The sequence below is a fragment of the Chelonoidis abingdonii genome, chromosome 23 (assembly GCF_003597395.2).
Source record: "Chelonoidis abingdonii isolate Lonesome George chromosome 23, CheloAbing_2.0, whole genome shotgun sequence".
Taxonomy (NCBI): Eukaryota; Metazoa; Chordata; order Testudines; family Testudinidae; genus Chelonoidis; species Chelonoidis abingdonii.
Genome location: NC_133791.1, coordinates 17193649 through 17213023, shown reverse-complemented (window position 1 = coordinate 17213023; position 19375 = coordinate 17193649). Strand labels below are relative to the sequence as shown.

Here is a 19375-nt window from a genome sequence, read left to right as displayed (position 1 = left end):
AGCAGGCTGGGAGGCTCTGAGAGCCGGGGAGGCAGGTGGACTCAACGGCTCAGATGGGTCCCTCCAAGAAGGGCTGGAGCCTGGCTCCCTCTACTAGAGGGCGGGGTGCCCAGGGCATGGCCTCCCCTCCAGGCTCAGCTCTCCCTGTTCTCCTCTCCCCGCCAGCTGTCCCGCCAGAGGAACGTGGCCAGCGAGGAGCTGGGGCAGGTGCGGCGGGAGCAGGAGCGGCACAGCGAGGCCCTGCTGCGAGCGGCCAGGGAGAAGGAGGGGCTGATGAAGGAGAAGGCCAGCCTGGTGGTGCAGCTGGCGGCGTCGGAGCGAGAGAACAGGGGGCTGGCGGAGGAGATCGCTGGGCTCCGGTAAGGTTCGGGCAGGCCAGGAACAACAGGGTCCCTGCTGCGGCTGGACACATGGAGCCCCTGGCTTCTCCCTCCCCACGGGTGCTGTGAATGGAGATCCCTCAATGGGCACCCTGCCTTTGGGACCACCTACAGGGTACTGGAGCGACTTGGGGCTTTGGGGCTGGGGAGAAGGGTTCCCTGGCATCTCCCCTCCATGGTGGGGTCAGCCCGTGTTTCCCCTCCCCTTCTCATGGGGGCTTGTCCCCTTGCCATGACCAGGCTGTCCCCACGGCCTGGGCTGCCCCTGACTTCCCCGTCACTGTGAGTGCTGCTCCTCAGAGCATCGAGTGGGTTCTGCCCCGAGCTGCTGGCTTGCCCAGGGCTCTGCTGCGTGGCCTGCGCTCGGTAGGTGCCGGGCAGTCCAGGGCGGGTGTCGCCAATGAGTGCAGCCTGGTGGGGCTTAGCTGCATGTGGAGATGAGGTCTGACTGCTGGGCACCAGTCCAGAAACCATGGCAACTCCCCTTGGATAAGTGGGCCTGGAGCAAGGAGGAGGGGTGCGAGCTGGGACGCAGGGAGGCTGCGTGTGCATCCCTGCTGCTCCAGCTGGGAGGTTCGAGAGAGGCTCCTGGAGCTGCTGGATGCAGGTGTGGTGCGCTACGGGGCCAGGTGCACAGCGAGCTCACCCTGAGGCAGCTGCCTGTGTGTGTGCGTATGTGGGATGGTTACCAGGGAGCAGTGTTTGCAAACAGTTGTCAGGTCAGGGAGTGGGGGAGCACGGAGCTTAGTGCTGAATGGCAGCCCTGGGTCTGTAGGAGCAGGTGGAATCTCTCATGTCGCAATCCCCCGGCAGGTCAGTGTCTCCCCCCAGCTCCAGCCTTTCCTGTCCTGTCTCCTCATTGCCCTCTCTATGCTCCATGCACTTCCCAGCCCTGGGGTCAGATCTGGGCCAGGGCAACCACCATGGCTGGGATGGAGCTGGCTTTTCACCCCTGGGCCGTACTGCAGCTGCCCCCTGCTCTGCCAGGAGGTGTGAGATCGAGTGGGCACCGTCGCCGCTGCCCTGCGGAAGACCCCACACCTGCGCATCTGCAGGGAGTGCCTAGCGGTGCAGGCCTCTCCGGGGGTCCCCGAGGCCTCGCTGCCGGGATCTTCCTGACCTCAGGGCAGAGGTTTGCAGAGGGAGTGACTTCCTGGCGCTCTGAAATGCACCACTGAAATGCACCATGGCAGGAGGGTGTATTGGGGTGGCTTTCCACACCTCCTTGGAGGGACCCAATGGGGATTTTAAGGGCTGGTGGCCCTCCAACTCAGAGACTAGGATGCCGCCATGTGCCAGGACCCACGGTGTGCCTGTTCAGTCACCAAAGCAACGTGTTTCAGGTCTTAGATCATCAGCTCCGTGAGGCCGTTTTTGTTCTGGCTTTGTCCAGTGCCTAGCGCACGGGGGGCCTGCTCCGTGAGTGGGAGTCTTCCTCATCACTTCCTCAGTGGCTTTCTCTCTCTCTGCATGAGACCAGGGGCAGGGGCTGGTGACTGGGAGGACTCACTCTGCTCGCTCTTTCCCAGGTCGGAGAAGGATGCCTTGGAGACCACCCTCTTTGACATCCAGCAGCAGCTCGCTCAGCTGGACACCCGGAAGGAGCAGCTGGAGGCCGACAGCCAGAACCTGCTCCTGGCCAAGGAGATGCTGCAGGGTAACCTGGACCTGGCTGCCCCACCCCTATTTCCTTCCGTCCCCCATTTGCCGAGCTGCTGCTGGCATTCTGAGGCTGTCACGGAGTCCCCGGGCGATGCTCTGGAACTGCTCCCCACCAAGCCAGTCAGGACTTTGGGGAGCCTCCTCTCCCTTGGAGCAGACTGTCTGCAGGGCAAGAAGCTCACACGGCTTCACCTCCTGGGTCTCTCCTTGGAGCATTCAGCATATGCCCCTCCATGCGCTTCCCACAGCGAGTCCACCCCAGCGGGGTCCTGGGGAAGCCAGTGGGTCCTGCACCCCCCACTTTGCAGTCAGACGTGACGCTCAGACAGCCAGTAAAGCAGGAGGTTTATTTGAACGACAGGAACACAGTCCAAGACAGGTCTTGCCGGTACAGACAACAGGACCCCCTTTAGTTAGGTCCATCTGGTGCCCCCAGGGAGGCCACAGCCTCGCTGGGAAGCCCAAGCCCCGTCGGGGTGCCCCTCTCCATTTCCCAGCCAGCTTCAAACTGAAACTCCCTCCAGCCTCTCACTCAGCCTGCCCCCCGGCTCCTCCCCCAGCCTTTGTCCATTGTCCCAGAGACATCAACTGGCCTTTAACCCCCTCCTGGGTTCTCAGGTTACATGCTCAGGTATGCTTCCTTCCCCAAGGCAGGGCGTCCCAGCCCAGCTCCCCTGCAACCTTCCCAGGTCAATACTCCCCACTCAGCATTCACATCACACATCCTGAACATTCCCACTTCGTCATGGGGCTCTGGTGGCTGAACTGAGAGGGAGAAGGAGAGGCTGGTCCAGGGTGTAGGAGACAGGATTGGGAATCCTGAGTTCTAATCCTGATTTCGCTGGGCAGCTGGGGAGAATGACACCCTCCCCTTTGTAACTTGCTGTGAGCTCTGTGGCTGGAAGCCCCTAGATAGAGGCTGCGAGATGGTCAGGGTCCCCTTCCCTTCCATGCTGCCAAGCCTCCCAGACCTGGGGAAGGGCTGTAGTTAGCAGATCTCCCTTCACGCTGTAAATATTGATCGGCTCCTCATTGCTCTGTCCCCAGTGGAGCTGGCCAGCATCCGCAAGCAGAGGGAGATGGACGTGACCCGGCTGGAGAGGGATAAGGAGTTGCTGGCTCAGAAGTTGGCTCAGACGGAACAGGAGACCCAGGTCACGCTGAGAAACAAGCAGGCGGCTCACGAGGAGGACGTTGATCGGCTCCAGAGGGAGAAGGTGTGGCACAGGGCAGGCCCCGCGTCTGACTCAGACCAGCGCCATGTTACGTACCCCAGCGGCTCAGCTGCGTTGGCTCAGTCCATTAGGGGAAGGGATCCCAGGGAGTCCATAGCCACATCTCCTTGCCTTCTACGGTGCCGGCCCAGGGCCTTTGGGATTGACCCTGCAGCGGGAGTGCACGGATCTTTCCTGTGGGTTTCAGGGGGAGAGGCAGTGAGTTTTCCTGAGCACAGGGCTGGAATCCAGGGATCCTGGTTCTGCTGCTGGCCCCTCGGGCACATCACGGAGCTGGGCCTGTTTCCCAGCTGTGAACTGGGGTGGATAATGCCTGCACTGCTGCAGGCTGGTTAGTTTGTTTCTGACGCACTCAGGAGCTGTCCCAGCGAGTGGCATTGAGCTGGTGCCGCTAGGGAAGTGACTTGGGTGGATCTCTGGATCTTTTACTGCATGGGTCACGTAACTCAGGACGATTGGGCAGTTATGGCGAGGGGCGGGCAGGGACTGGGGTAGCAGGATGGGGCTCGGCGAGTGGAGGAGTGGTGGGGCGCTGCAGCTCATGCTTGAAGACATAGGTGCCGACTCCATGGGTGTTCCGGGGCTGGAGCCCCCACGGGGAAAAATTGGTGGGTGCTTAGCACACACTGGCAGCTCTGCGCCTCGCTCCCCCCAGCTCACTTCTGCCTCTGCCTCCTCCCCTGGGCGCACCCACGTTCCCGCTTTTCCCCCCTAGCTCCCAGCACTTGCACTGCGAAACAGCTGATTTGCGCCGCAAGCGCTGGGAGGGATGTGGGAGGACGGGGAACGCGGGGTGCTCGAGGAAGAGGCGGGGCCAGGGTGGGGATTTGGGGAAGGGGTTGGAATGGGGGCAGGGGCGGGGAAAAGGTGGAGTCAGGGCAGGGCCAGGGGCAGGGGGGCATCTATGCTTGAAGGGCATCAGCGGAGATGAGGGGGCTCCCAAGGGTGGACTGGCAGTGGGGGCTGTGGGTCAGGACTGAGGGGCACTGGCAGAACTGGGGAGGAGCCTCAGGCTAGAGTAGCAGGGGGCTGGGAGTCAGATTTAGGGGCTTTGGCAGAGCTGTCTGGGGAGGGTGTTGAGCTTCCCCAGACTCTGGTGTCTATTCCTGTGTCTAGCTGGTGGCCGTATAGTTCCTAGCACACGGATTCTGGAGCCACAGACGCTTGTACAAACAGGACAGATCCCAGCTTAGCTCAGGTCCATATTGGTGGGGCTGCCCCAGTGGGTATGTACCTTAGTCCATCCCATTGGCTTTCCTGGCTGGTGCGTGCTCGCTGTCTGCAGGTTCTTGGGGAGCTGACTGGCGCTGGGGGTGCGAAACAGGCCCCGTGCGACTCACGCTGACGTCAGCCCGTTTTACCCCAGTGCAGCGCATCTGCGCTGGGGGGTTGCACTGGAGCAGCTGCTCTGGTGCAGGAAAATAACCCCTGTGTGGTGAACGCCCAGTCCTGCTCCCATCCAGCCCCTAGGAGGAATTTGCTTGTTTGTCCCTAGAGCAGAGCCCCACCCCAGTCTTCTTAGACTCCCTCTCCGGTGAAACAGGAGGTGGGCTGGGCACAGCAAAGATCAGCAGGACCCAGAGTGGGCCTAGGGTGACCAGGGGTCCGGTGTTGGGCCTGAACACCTGGTCAAAAATGAATGCCGATGGCTCCGGTTTGTGGCACTGCAGCAGGGCTGGCTCCAGGCACCAGCCCAGCAAGCAGCTGTTTGGGATGGTCAGTGGAGAGGGGTGGCATGTCCAGGTCTTCAGCAATTTGGTGGCAATCTTGGAGCGAAGGACCCGCTGCCGAATTGCCGCCGAAGACTGAAGCGGTGGTGGTAGAGCTACAGATCGCGATTGCGGCTTTTTTTTTTTTCCTTTCCTTTTTGCTGCTTGGGGCAGCAAGAACCCTGGAGCCGGCTCTGGACAGAAGTAGCCGGCGTGTCTGACTCCTCCCCTTAGGGGCTGCTGGGGGGGTCCGCGTGCTGCCTTGCCTTCAGGCACCCCCATCCCCTGTCCCTGCATCCCTCCCCGTCCCAACTCCTCCGCCCCCTATCCCCCGTCCCTGCATCCCTCCCTGTCCCACCCCACCCGCGCCCCATCCCCTGTCCCTCAATCCCTTCCCCGTCCACCCTCACCTGGCATCCTCCCCACCCACCCCCCGCCGACCCCATCAGCTCTACGGTCCTGAACAAATTAAAAACCTGACTTAGGATAAATTCTGGTCAAACAAGAAATATGCGCCCTCACCTTCCCGCTCGCCCATCTGCCCCTTCCACGCCCTCACGCCCCAACATGCTTGAGATCCATTGAGAGAGATATCAGCTGCCCCGTTCTCGAGCTAGTTGTCAGACCACTGGCACAGCAGTTTTACAGGAATCACACAGGGACTATATCACCGGTTGGGAAAACAAACAGGAGTGGTGCTTGACATGGTGAACCCCTACACGGCAGGGCAGTTTTGTTCATCCTTCATCCCTCTGAGACTTTGGTACAATCTGTGCCCATACACGATTCTCGTCTGGCCCTAGCCATCAGTCAGGGGGCGCCGGCGGGCCTGCTACCTCCTCCTGCCGTTCTATACCCTGCATCCCACACTTCTCCCAGCATTCTCCCTCCTCCTATCTCTCTCCCACCCTGTCATCCCCCAATTAAAACACTCAGGCACAAAGAAGTAAAAAAGCGCCCACCTGCTGGGCTTGGCTTAACCATGTAAAAGATAGCAATTGAGAGATAAGAGGCATTTGTAAAAAGGGAAGTCAATCCTTACTGAGGTGTGTACTAGAAGGAGCAGTGCAGTGCTGCGCAAAGTTAAGTTAAAAAATGTAATAAGAAAGCCAAAAAGCAGTAGGTTTGAGGCAAAGCGCTGGCCAAAAAACCTCAGAGAGTATAACAAAATGTTTTTACTAGTACAGTCAAAGCGGAGCTTGCCTAAACAACCTGTCGGCCCCTATAGATTGAGATACAAAAGGAGCCCTTAAGACAATAAAGTCAATGAATGGAAGAAACAAATGCATTTTTGCTTCAGTCTTTCATGCTGAATTGAGAGCATTGTCGAGATTCCCAAAACCTTTTGGTGGTGTGATAAAATCGAGCGAATCTTGCTACAGATTGAAGTGTCAGCTAGAGGTGTTTCTGGAACTAATTGATTAAACTTTAACCTGTAAGTAAGTCTACCGGAACGATGTACGATGGTATTTACCCAGATCTTCGTGAAGCGAACTCAAATGTGAAATTGGGGGAACTATTAGCTTTGTGTTTGTAACCTGTCCTTTAAATCGGCTTCTGTACCCATGAGGTGGAAGATTGTACTGTAACGCATATTTCAACAAGGGCTCTAGAGGCGATTCCTGGCATTTACAGGACCTGGTTAAATCCTAACGATCTGTGGCCAGGCAATTATGTTGAAACAGTATAAAGAGTAAATTGTCAGGCCACATAGAAGACAAAAATTGTAATTGGGCACGAAGTCAACATGGTTCGTAAAGGGAAATGCATGTCTTACTAGTTCTATTAGGTCTTTGAAGGTTGTCAACAAACATCGGTGGACAAGTGGGATCCAGTTGGACATAGTGTTTTATAGATTTCGAGAAAGCCTTTTGGCAAGGTCTCTTACTCAAAGGCTCTTACATAAATTAACTCGTTCATTGGATCAGAGGAGATTTTTCATGAATTAAAACTATAGATTAAAGACAGGGAACATCAGGGTAGAATAAATGGTAAATTTTCCAGAATGAAAAGGAGTAATTAGTGCTTGTTTCGCCGAAGGTCAGTCTCGACCAATCCTATCAACTTATTCAGAAATGATCTGGAGAAAGGGGTAAAGGTGACGGTGGCATAGTTTCAGATATACTAAACTGCACTCAGGATCGATTAGAGACCAAGCCGACGTGTGAAGAACCTTCAAAACAATCTCACAAAACTAAATGATCTGTTGTTGGGCAGACGAAAACGTCGCAATGAAATTTGATGTGGATATAATGTTAAATAATTGCACGTAGGAAAATACTAAGTACTATAATACAATTATGACGGGGCTAATTTTAACTACAAACTTAATCAGGAAAAGATCTTTTTGTCATTTGGGATAGTTCTCTGAAGTACATCAGCAGTGTGCAGCGGAAGTCAACAAAGCAAAGAGAATATTAAGGAATTTTTTAAAAGGATAGAGATATAATACAAGAGAATATCTTATTGCCTCTTATATAAATCCCATGGAAATGAGTTAATTTAAGACCCCATCATCTTTCTATGTATTTGGGATTATGTTTTCCAATCGTGCACTATGTGCTTACCCTTATACCCCGCCCCTTCCCTGAGGCCCCGCCCCTGCTCACTCCATTCCTCCTCCCTTCCTCGCACATGACCCTTTCCCCACATAGGGTTGCCAACTTTCTAATTCCAGAAAACAGAACACTCTTGCCCCGCCCACTGCCCCGCCCCTTCCCTGAGGCCCCGCCCCTGCTCACTCCATTCCTCCTCCCTTCCTCGCACATCTCCCTTTCCCCACATAGGGTTGCCAACTTTCTAATTCCAGAAAACAGAACACTCTTGTCCCACCCTCGACCTTGCATCCCTCCCCATCCCAACCCCCCCCGACCCCCATCCCAGCTCTAGCGTCCTGTAACAAATAAAACCTGAACTTAGCATAATACATCTGTCAAAACAAGAAATATGCCTGTTTGGGCCTTGCAGTGAAAATGAGCATGTGAGAGAGCGCAAGCGAGGAAGGGAGGAGGAATGGAGTGAGCAGGGGCGGGGCCTCAGGGAAGGGGCGGGGCAGTGGGCGGGGCAAGAGTGTTCTGTTTTCTGGAATTAGAAAGTTGGCAACCCTATGTGGGGAAAGGGTCATGTGCGCCTCCCTGGACTCCCACCTCGGCATGAACCTTTAGCCCACGTGCAGCTCTGGAGCCTTTCCCTAGAGCTGTAGTGTCTCCTGCTTGGTCCTGCAGGAGGCAGTGTGCCTGGAGTTGGAGTCGGAGCGGGAGGAGCTGCTGCACCGGCTGGGCCGCGAGCGGGAGGAGCTGCTGGCCCGCTACGAGGCGGAGAAGGAGGAGCTGAGTGAGGAGATCACCGCGCTGCAGCAGGAGCGGGACGAGAGCCTCCTGCAGGCGGAGAATGAGAAGCAGCAGGTAGGGGAGGTGCGGGGGGATTGGCACTGCTGCTGGCCCCCGCCTGGGGAGGCTCCCATTAAGTCCAGCTGAGAGCTGGGGCCAGATCCTGGCAGGCGCTCAGCGCTTGGAGCTGCAGCAGCCGGCGTGTGGTGGAACAGGGCGAGAGCAGGACCTGGCCAGCCCCACACCAGACCCGCTCAGCTCCCACCCACTCCCCATCATCTCAGGTCTCTAGCCCCCACTGCCTTTATCACTATTTGGCTTTAATGCTGTTCCAGGGATCTCCCTGCCCCCCGAGTTTACCCCCTGGATCTCACCCCTGTCACACCAGCACCACGTGCCCTCTGAATGTCTCTCCCGGCTACGCAGGCTCTGTCCCTCAAGGAGTCGGAGAAGACCCTCCTATCGGAGAAGCTGACCAGCTCCCAGCACAGCCTCGCCAGCGTGACCGTGGAGATGGAGCGGCAGAAGCGAGAGGCCATGAGCCGGCAGGAGCAGGACCGGGTTGGTGCGGGTGCTGTGCGGGCAGCGGGAGGGTGTGAGATGTCGCTGCTGGTGGTTAGCACTTTCACCATGGTGTTTGTGGAGGGGGGTAATGATTTCTGTGGCTGCAGCTGAACCGAAGCATAACTCGGGAAGCAAACACCACCATCTCGCTCCGAGGCAGCGCTTTTCATCTGTCAATCTCAGAAGACTTTGCAAAGCAGCATTAGCTCTATTTTACACATGGGGAAACTGAGGCACAGAGAGACGTGACTTTCCCAAGGTCACTAGGCAGGCCGGTGGTAGAGCTGAGAATAGAACCCAGGTCTTCTGAGTCCCAGGACAGTGCTCTATCCGCTAGGCAACACTGCTTCTTGTTGCCCTACACATCTCCATAGATGCTTAATCAGTATCTGCAGAACCTGTTTCCGGTCCTCTGCTGAGAGACTTCAAATCTGAATTGCAGCCATGCCAGTGAACCTAACTCCCGGCCTGCAGTCACCCCCTCCATGCAGCCATGCCAGTGTACCCTAACCCCCGGCCTGCAGCCACCCCCCCATGCAGCAGTGCCAGTGCACCCTAACTCCTGGCCTGCAGCCATCCTGCATGCAGCAATGCCAGTGCACCCTAACTCCCGGCCTGCAGCCATCCTGCATGCAGCAATGCCAGTGCACCCTAACTCCCGGCCTGCAGCCATCCTGCATGCAGCAATGCCAGTGCACCCTAACTCCCGGCCTGCAGCCATCCTGCATGCAGCAATGCCAGTGCACCCTAACTCCCGGCCTGCAGCCATCCTGCATGCAGCAATGCCAGTGCACCCTAACTCCCGGCCTGCAGCCATCCTGCATGCAGCAATGCCAGTGCACCCTAACTCCCGGCCTGCAGCCATCCTGCATGCAGCAATGCCGTGCACCCTAACTCCTGGCCTGCAGCCACCCCCCCATGCAGCAATGCCAGTGCACCTTGCTCCTGGCCTGCAGCCCCCTCTTTTGCTCCTCTCCTGTCTCCCCAGTGTCCCCTCCCACAGCCCTGCCCATGCACCTCGCTCCTGATCTGCAGGTCACATCCCAGCCTAGCCCTGGGCAGAGACTAGCCCCAGTGCAGGGTTACGCCTCGCCTGGGCAATAATTTCAGTCACCTCGGAGGGTCAGGTCGAGCCCAGTGACGCAGGAGGAGTAGGAAGCCAGATGCCCGTCTCCCCTCCTGGAGCACCAAAGAGAAGCTGTTCGCGGCGAATGCCCCCTCCCTGTGCCTGGCGGCTGTGTAATGCATGTTGTGGGCTACTGCTGATTAGCAGATACTTGGCAGCCGAGTGACCCTGGTAAATGTGACCCCAGCGAGCGGGGAAGTGGTGCAGGCCAGTAAGGGCTGGGCCGTTCTTTGCCTGCAGAGCACCGTCAATGCCCTGACCTCGGAGCTGAAGAGCTTGCGGGTGCAGCTGGAAGAAACCGTCGCGGCCCACGAGCGGGAGGCCTGGGGGCTGCAGGAGCAGGTCAAGGAGCTGGCCAGGCAGCGGGAATGCACCCTCCGCGAGGTGAGTGCCGGCATGGGGACAGGGATAGAGGGCTGGGCCCCACCGCCCCCTTCCCCCTTCCAGTCGGGGATGAAAGCGGGGGCAGGAGAGCGTCACCGGAGGCAGAAGTGGAGCCAGGAGCTTGCATAAAATGGGGCAGAGTCCCCTGCATGTGGAGGTGCAGCTCAGAGACTATGAATCCCAGCATGCAGTGCGGTTGGGCCCCTTGAATCTGACCCACAATGGGTCTTATTCAGTGGGGCTTGACAGTGTTGCACTGCAAATAGCAGGGGGGGCTGCACGTCCCCTCTACAGAGGAGGGTGCCCGGGGAGTGGGGGGTACTGGGGGCGCAGGGATCTGAGGGCGCCCGCTCCCATCCTCTGTCTCGCAGGTGGAGGAGCTGAAGACCCAGCTGCGCATGGTGGAGGATGCCCGGGACAGCATCCGGCGGGACGTGATCGAGGCCCACCGGAAGGTGCGGGAGAGCCAGGAGGGCCACGAGATCCAGAGGAAGGACATCCTGGACCTGCGGCGCAGCCTGAGCGACGAGGCCAAGGAAAAGGAGGCCCTGCACAGATCCAACCAGGAGCTGCGGGCTGCCATCAAGCGAGCGGAGAGCGACCGCATCAGGTGTGTGTGTGTGGGCAGCCGGCAGCCACCATTGCAAGGGGTAGGGGGGAGTGGGTTACGTCACTGTATCCCGCTGGGATCTGACGCCACCTTGATCCCCAGCTTGAAGCGGGCCAACGAGGAGAAGGAGCAGAAGCTGTCCATCCTGGAGGAGTCGCGGGCGGCTGCGGGCAAGGAAGCCGCCGACCTGCGGAGCAGCCTGCAGGAGGTGGAGCGATCGCGGCTGGAGGCCCGCAGGGAGCTGCAGGAGCTGAGGCGACAGGTGTGTGGGGGTGTGGGGGTGTGTGGCTAGGAGGAGCGGGCTCTGCAGTAATAGGAAACTGGCCCTGCACCTTCCCCAAGTGCTCAGGGCCTGGCCTCTGTGCGTGTGAAGCAGCCTGGGGGCAGGGCTCTGCTTCTCGGATGAGCCTGTTTTCCCTGATGCAGTGCCCGAGTTACCCCTGGGTGTGACCCCTGTCCCATACTGGGGCTGCTGTCCCCCGCATCTGGGGGCTCAAACTCCTCCCGCGGCTGGGAATCAAATCCCAGAGGAAAGATGCCCTGCAGGCCCCTCGGAGGAGGAGTTGATGGGAGGTGGATGCTCCTCTGTGCTCCTGGTGAGGGCTGGGACAGGGCAGGCCCATGGTGTCGGATCCCCAGGGTTGTCTGAGGTTGAACGGCTCCGAGGTGCAGCGGGGGGAGGCAAAGCAGGGCTTCGAGCGAGGGGCTACTGAGGTTGGGGAAGAGGAGGCTCTGTCCCCGAGCCCACGCTGACGACTCGCGGTTGGAAGGGTAGGCGGGCGTGGGCCTCTCAGGGGCCATGCAACCTGCATGGTTGGAGTAGCAGAGTCGATGCAACAGGGCCCAGCATCTGTAGTTCAGGAGGGGCTGTGGGTGTGTAGGACCCTACCTCTCTGACCCTGGGGTGAGCTGTCGTTCTCGCTGGCCCGGAACAGCTTCGGTGCCTCTCTGTTGCGCTGCGCCTCCCCTGTCCACGGGGCACAGTCATGTGCTTCTCCCGCCCCTCTTCTGGTGCCCCCAGATCAAGATGCTGGACAGCGAGAACACCAAGAAGAACAAGGAGGTGGCCGAGCTGCAGGCCCGGGTGGCACTGGACGAGCAGCGGGAGGAGGAGAGCCGGCGGGAATCCTTCGGCCTCAAGCAGAAGATCGTGGAGAGCGAAGCCAGCAGGGAGTCCACCAGGAAGGAGGTGAGCGTGGAGTTGTCTCTTAGTCATTCCTGTTAGCCACCCAGCGCTTGCTCACAATGCCGCCTCAGGGACTGGTCATGGTGTATACTGCCCACATGGCCCGGGCGTGTGGAGCAGATGCATCCCTCCAGGGCAACTTGAAGGAGGTTCATGGAGGTTAAGGTCAGAAAGGACCATTACGGCGCTGTAGTCTGAAGCCCGGTGTAACTCAGGCCAGAGAACCTCCCCAGTAATTCCTGTCTCCAGAACTTCTGGCTGAGCTCAAGCTGACGGAGAGATCACATGCTTCCTCCTTGGTCTTCTTTGCCTGTCCCACCTGCATGATAAAATGGAGGGGAGTGGCCAGTAGGGGTGGAGACCATGTCCTTCTGGAGTAGCCACATGGCCAGGAGGACGTGGCTTTCGCGCGGAGGCGGCTGTGCCACGCTCGGTCCCGTGTGCTCTCGCTGGCCTGACTCTGCCTACCCAGAATGCCTTTCAACCCTCGCTCTTGTCTCCCCAGCTCCACAACCTGCAGCGGAAGCTGTCGGAGCAGGAGGGTGAGTTCCGGGTGCGGGAGAAGGACCTCCTGGGCAGTCTGGAGGAGGCCCGCGGCAATGAGAAGAAGCTGCTGGACAACGCCCGCAACCTGGAGATCAAGTTGGAGAATGCGCAGGCCGAGGCGGCCGAGCTGAGCCTCCGGCTGAGCGCCGCCGAGGGCCGCGCCCATGGCCTGGAGGCCGAGCTGGCTCGAGTGGAGGGTTTGAAGCGGGACGTGGAGTTCAAACTGGGGAGCCTGCATTCCGCCCTGAGGCGCACCATGGGCATCAGCCGGGGCGGCCGGGCCCCCAGCCCAGCCATCAGGAGGCGTAGCAGCTCCCCCAAAAGATTCTTCTCCCCTGCCAAAGGTAACAGGTCAGGAGAGCCCTCGGACGCAGCCCTGAAGAGGTCCCTTTCTCTCCTCCCCACACCTTGAGGGCTTTGCTGTCTTCAGTGCCCCGCTGTGTGGGAGTGTCGTCTAGTGGGCTGGAGCCAGGACTCCTGGGTCCTATTCCTGGCCATCCCACTGCCCTGCCATGGGGCCTTAGTCAAGTCACTGCCCTTGCCTGTTTCCCCACTCTTTGCAATGGGGATAGTAGGCCCCTGGTGCCCTAGTGGGGTTGGGAAGATAAATCCCTGGTGCTTGCAAAGTGCTTGGGGATGCCCAGGTGGAAGGGCCTGGAGGAGGGTGGGGTAGAACTGAATGGCTGGCTGGGATTCCCTCCGGACCCTGGCTGCACTGCTCTTCACACCTGTCTGGTGGCTTCTCCCTCAGCTCCTCCCTGTTCGCTGCCTTGAGCTTTTCAGGGTGGGATGGGGGGCCCTTTGCGGCCCTGCTGTGCTGGAGAGGGTCTTCTCTGGCCAGGCTGCAGCCCCTCTTCCTGCCAGTAGGTGTCCCCCTTCTTGTGGGATCAGAGCCAGGGACTAGGAAAACCCTAATGGGGTTTAGCGCTGGGTTCCCCATTGTTCCCTGCCTGATGGTTCCCCATGGGGCTAACTCCCGCTCTGCGGCGAGCCCAGCCGGGGCCCATCATCTCTCCCCTGTGCCCGTCTCCCCCAGGTGACAACGCATACAGCACCACGGACGGGCGCGGCAGCCCCACCCCGCGGGCGGGCAGCCCCGAGCGCAGCCCCAGCTCGCGCCCTCTGTCTCCGGAGCGTGCCCTCTCGCCCAGCCGCAGCGAGCAGCTGGTGGCGGATATCGACCCTGAAGTGGTGCGGGCTGCCCTCCGGGACTTCCTGCAAGAGCTGCGGGAGACCCAGCGCGAGCGGGTACCGGTGTGGGGGGGACGGGGTAAACTTCTGCCCACGCTGCTCCGCCCGAAGCGCGAGCGGCCTGGTGAGTCTCCCGACTGCTGATCGCCCCCTCCTGTGTCACCCTCCCCTCCGAATCCAGGATGATCTGCGGGCCCAGCTGGGCAGCCTGACCCGCCAGCTGGCCGAGATGGAGTCCGAGCAGGACAGCGCCAGCACCCGAGTGCAGCAGCTGCAGAAGCTTGTGACTGAAAGCGAGGAAGGTGAGTGCTGTGCCCAGCATAATAATGAGTGGCCCATCTCTAGGGCCTTCTCAAAGCACTCGGGGTGCAGATGGATGCATTTTGCCTCACGACCCCTTACCCTAGGTTAGTCTTAATAGCCCCATATTCAAGAGGGGGAAACTGAGGCACAGAGAGGGGAAATGACTTGCCCCAGGCCAGTGGCGGAGTGAGCCCACTCTTCGAAGCCCCTACTTACACTGTCTTTTCATGGTAATTTATGTGCCGTTACCAGTGGTGCTCCAGGATTTTTAATGTTTTTCAGTGGTACCTTTTGTTTGTAAACTTGGTGCTTTAATGCCCCGATACCAGTGGGCTGGGCTACCGTGCAGAGGTTATACACATCTGGCAGGCACGCAGGTCCATTGCAACATGCAGCAGATCCTAGCTCATCTCTTTTGTTGGAAATGCAAGAACAGCCCCAGAGAACAAGGCAGCCTGGTAGGGGACGGTTGTTAGCAAGTCTCCAGGCCAAGGCTTGTAAGATTTTCACGGAGTCCCCTCCCAGCCAAGCCTGTGTGTGCCGTCTCTCCCATGCAGCTGCACCGTGTCACTGTGGCGTCTGCATCGAGCACTAGATTGTTGTGCATCGCTGCCTTGCTCTGTTTTAAACAGCTTGTTACCCCCCCAGCCCCGCCCCAGAGGTGGCTGCATTTCAGTGGTGGGTGAAAGGATCCCTGTATATCATTTTGGGGATCACTTTGAATGAAAGGAACACTAGGAAATACTGGCCCTTTGGTTTGAACCACTAGCGCCCAGCAGAGCCTGGGCATTGCTCAGTATGGCTGCCCCCTGCCGATGCTTGCGAGCGAAGGTTTAACCCTTAACTGCGGATTTCCAGACACTTGGGATTTGGTGTCTCGGATCTGGCGTTCTGCATTTTGCTGGGCTGCTCCCCCACAAGGGACAATCCATTTTCCTCCTTTCTCTAAGTTCATCTGCTAGGAAAGCTCAGAAGACAGTGATCTCTGCCCAGGCTCCAGAGCCCTGTTCTTACTGCGCAGCATTTCAGGGATGCTTGGTTATTCCCTGCCGTCTTCCCTTTCATGGGTGTCATGCTTTCCCCTTCCCCAGGTCTGTGCCCCTCAAACCTTTCCTCTGAGGTTCAGTGGGAAGGAGGCCATTTTTAAATCCAGCTGTACAGATCGAGTCATTCTCAAGCTTTATTTTAGCATCAAAATGAATTCCCTGGTTGAGGGGGAACCACAAGGCGAGGCTAAAACTTTTTTACATGGGGCTTCGAAACCACTTGGTCCTTATTGTTACATGTAGCGACTAGAGGACTCGGCTGAGATCAGGGCCCCATCCCGCTAGCAGCTGTGCAGAGGTAGTGGGACTCAGCCCTTACTCCAAAGGGCTTCCAGTCTAAATAGCCCAGGCAAAGAGCTGGGGGCAGACGATCAGTATTATCATCTCCCCAGGGATGAGAGGAGCAAGACATGTTGTGTCACTGTCACAAATCCACAGGATCCGGGCTACACCCCGGCTTTTGTCTCTTGGAGGACCCCCTCCAGTGTGCCGGAGCCTGCACCGCCTCCTAGACTGAGCTATGGGGCTCCAGCCCTCCTGCTTCATGCCATGAGCTCTGCTCAGCGAGCCCCACTGAGAGAGACTCCTGGGAGGGGCGCGCGCGCTCTTTGGGGATGAATGCACCCCAGCCAGTCTTTGCAGTGGATTAGCCGGCTGGAACGCAGCAGAGGAAGGCCTTAGGTTAGCACAGAGGATAAAGGGTAAAGCATTGTCCATTCTGGTCAAGCCGCAGTTCACCAGCCAAGCTGTAGTGAGCTCCGTGTTCAGGCTCTGTCTCTCCCTGACTTAGTTGCTTCCCTGGTCTGAGAGTTCCCAGCTTCTTCCAGAAATCAGCCCTTTATTCTCTCCCGGTCACAGCTCGGTCTCCAGGCAGGCCCATGCTGGCCGGAGTGTCCAGCCTACTGAGTGTCTATTCACAAGTCAATGGCGCTTGTGTTGTCTCTCTGGACCCATTGTTGATCTGGGTCAGTTTCAGGCAGCTCCTTAACGACTCTCTTCATCCCATCCAGACTGGGAGGTGAAGCACACGGTTCTGTCTGTCTCTTAGGGCTGGTTTATAAGTGGGAACTTACACTGGCATAGCCACATCTCTCAGGGTGTGAAAAATCCACACCCCTAAGAAACATAACGAAGAACATACGAACGGCCATGCTGGGTCAGACCAAGGGTCCATCTAGCCCCGTATCCTGTCTACCGACAGTGGCCAATGCCAGGTGTCCCAGAGGGAATGAACCTAAGAGGCAATGATCAAGTGATCTGTCTCCTGCCATCCATCTCCACCCTCTGACAAACAGAGGCTAGAGACACCATTCCTTACCCATCCTGGCTAATAGCCGTTAATGGACTTAACCTCCATGAATTTATCTAGTTCTTTTTTGAACCCTGTTAGAGTCTTGCCCTTCACAACATCCTGTGGCAAAGAGTTCCGCTGGTTGACGGTGTGTTGTCAGCCTAACCCTTGGTGTAGACAGTTCTAGGTGGACAGAAGAATTTTTCCATTGACCTAGGTACTGCCTCTTGGGGAGGTGGATTACCTGTGCCAATGGGAGAACCCCATTGCGCTTAAGTCTGCACTTAAAAGGCTGCATTGGTGCAGTTGCATCCCTGTTGCATCGTTAATCCACCTCTGCGAGAGGCGGTGAAGCTCTCCTGCCAACATAGCACTGGGTGCCCTAGCGCATGGGTTGGAATAACTACCTTACTCAAGAGTGTGGATTTTTCACCCCCTGAGCAACATACCAAAGTAATTCTCCAGTGCAGACCTGCCCAAAACAGAAGCGATACAGTGGAGCAGCGGCAGTGGTTTAAGTATAGAGATACCCGTAGTCTGCCTTGAGAGCAGTCACAATCCTTCCCCCCCACTCGGTAACAATGGAAAGTACAGGGAGAAACTGAGGCACACTAGGAAGAATCCCATGCACTGCTACAGACGAGGGACCGAGTGGCTAGGCAGCAGTGCTGCAGAAAAGGACCTGGGGGTTACAGTGGACGAGAAGGTGGATATGAGTCAACAACGTGCCCTTGTTGCCAAGAAGGCTAACAGCATTTTGGGCTGTATAAGTAGGGGCATTGCCAGCAGATCGAGGGACGTGATCATTCCCCTCTGTTTGACATTGGTGAGGCCGCATCTGGAGAACTGTGTCCAGTTTTGGGTCCCACACTACAAGAAGGAGGTGGAAAAATTGGAAAGAGTCCAGCGAAGGGCAACAAAAATGATTAGGGGGCTGGAGCACATGACTTATGAGGAGAGGCGGAGGGAACTGGATTGTTTAGTCTGTGGTAGAGAAGAATGAGGGGGATTGGTAGTCTGCTTTCAACTACCTGAAAGGCGGTGCCAAGAGGATGGATCTAGACTGTTCTCAGTGGTAGCAGATGACAGAACAAGGAGCAATGGCTCAGTTACAGTGAGGGAGGTCCTAGGTTGGATATTAGGAAAACTTTTCACTAGGGGTGATGAAGCACTGGAATGGGTTCCCTAGGGAGGTGGTGGAATCTCCTTCCTTAGAGGTTTTTAAGGTCAGGCTTGACCAAGCCCTGGCTCGGATGATTTAGTTGAGGATTGGTCCTGCTTTGAATGGGGGGGTTGGACTAGATACCTCCTGAGGTCCTTTCCGACCCTGATATTCTATGATTCATAAAAATATTACGAAAAATTCCCTCTTTGTCTGGCTTTGGGCTGGGAACTGAACTCACTTCTCCTGGATCCCAGCCCAGTGCTGTGAGATGTGGCCCACGCCGTGTGAAGAAGTTGGCTATTGCCTGGTTTATATGTTGAGACTCCAAAAGGCAGCCCCCACGCAGGTACTGAAGATGACCCTTTCAGGGACAAGTGTTGGTTCAAGCTGCATAGTAAAACTTGGCTCTGAAAGTGAGCAGGTCACATCTTTATTAGTAATGGATTTTCTCTCCCTCACCTTCTGGGGTAGGCAAGCACTAGCCTCATTTTACAGATGGGGAAACTGAGTCTCAGAGGGTTTAAAGAACTTGCCCCAAGATCTTGCAGTGCAACAGTGTCAAAGCCAGGATTAGAACCCAGGCCCCTGTGCCTCCTATTCGCCGCTGGCTTCTGGTGCACAGTGCCCGCATGCCCCCTCATTGGCTCTGCGCCCACGTTCTCTGCCACAGGGAGGCGCAGCGCGGATGGCAAGCTGAGCAGCGCCCAGACCGCCCTCCTGCTGCAGGAGGAGACCCTCCGCCGCAACGAGCGGGAGCGCAAGGCATTGATGGACAAGGTGACGGCGCTGGAGCGGAGCCTGCAGTCGGCAGACAGCGACCGGCGAACCACCCAGGTACATGGGGCCGGGCGCAGGTTCTAACGGATCAGGGATAGGAATGGACCCCGAAGGCAAATACGTAGAGAAGGTAAATGAGGACACCAGGGGAACAAGGCCTTTCAGACAGGTTGAAGTGAGTTCTGTGTGCGCTCGTTGGTCGGAATTGGGGGGCAGGTCAAGGCCATTCGGGGCCCCTGGGGGTTACAATGAGTGTTTAGGGTTAGGATCTCCCTTTCGCTTAGGCAGCGCTAGGTTTCTCCCCTCGGGAAGCAGTGACCCATCCATAGGCTGGGCCTCTCTTCTGGCTGCAGTGGGCTCTGAATACCAGCCTGATCCACCCACCCCCGGAATGGGTGCTTAGAGATTCACCATAGTTCACCCTGGGTGGGCAGGGAGCTGAGTTTTCCCAGCTCAGTTTCCCTGGTGGGTGGCGAATGCCTTGTGTGATGGCCTGGGCTGACTGCAATGGGGATGCCTGGTGCCTGCAGCTCCTGGCTGGAATGCCCTCCCTGCAGGGCTCCTGTTGGGATCACCTCTAGGAGACAGTATCTTCATTGGGCCGTTGCTCCACACAAGTGGGCTGGCAGAAAAAAACTTCTCAAGGCTGCTGCTGTGCATGGAAAGGCAGGAAGTGGGGGCTGCTAGGAGCCATGATGGAGGCACCCCACTGACGGGATGATTTGCGTGGTCCGTCTGAGCCTCCAGGCCTGTCCTGAACAGCACCACGCCTGCCCTGCACCCCTCTCGCCAGCCGGGATGGTGGGTATCTATTGAAAATTAGAATGTCGCCCAGCCCCAGCGACGGCCGCTCGCGTCCTAGTGTCGTTCT

General features: G+C 57.7%; 1 protein-coding gene across 1 annotated transcript in view; it reads left to right on the top strand.

The window, feature by feature from the left end:
• CROCC (ciliary rootlet coiled-coil, rootletin) overlaps window positions 1–19375 on the top strand; it is a 107620-nt gene that overhangs the window by 70989 nt on the left and 17256 nt on the right. The window contains exons 19-31 of the mRNA XM_032787576.2: window positions 166–359; window positions 1910–2037; window positions 3090–3259; window positions 8211–8390; window positions 8742–8876; window positions 10246–10389; window positions 10761–10999; window positions 11102–11261; window positions 12021–12188; window positions 12691–13075; window positions 13768–13979; window positions 14104–14224; window positions 18398–18561. Of these exons, the coding sequence (XP_032643467.1) occupies window positions 166–359; window positions 1910–2037; window positions 3090–3259; window positions 8211–8390; window positions 8742–8876; window positions 10246–10389; window positions 10761–10999; window positions 11102–11261; window positions 12021–12188; window positions 12691–13075; window positions 13768–13979; window positions 14104–14224; window positions 18398–18561 (2400 nt within the window). The remainder of the gene's footprint in view (window positions 1–165; window positions 360–1909; window positions 2038–3089; window positions 3260–8210; window positions 8391–8741; window positions 8877–10245; window positions 10390–10760; window positions 11000–11101; window positions 11262–12020; window positions 12189–12690; window positions 13076–13767; window positions 13980–14103; window positions 14225–18397; window positions 18562–19375) is intronic.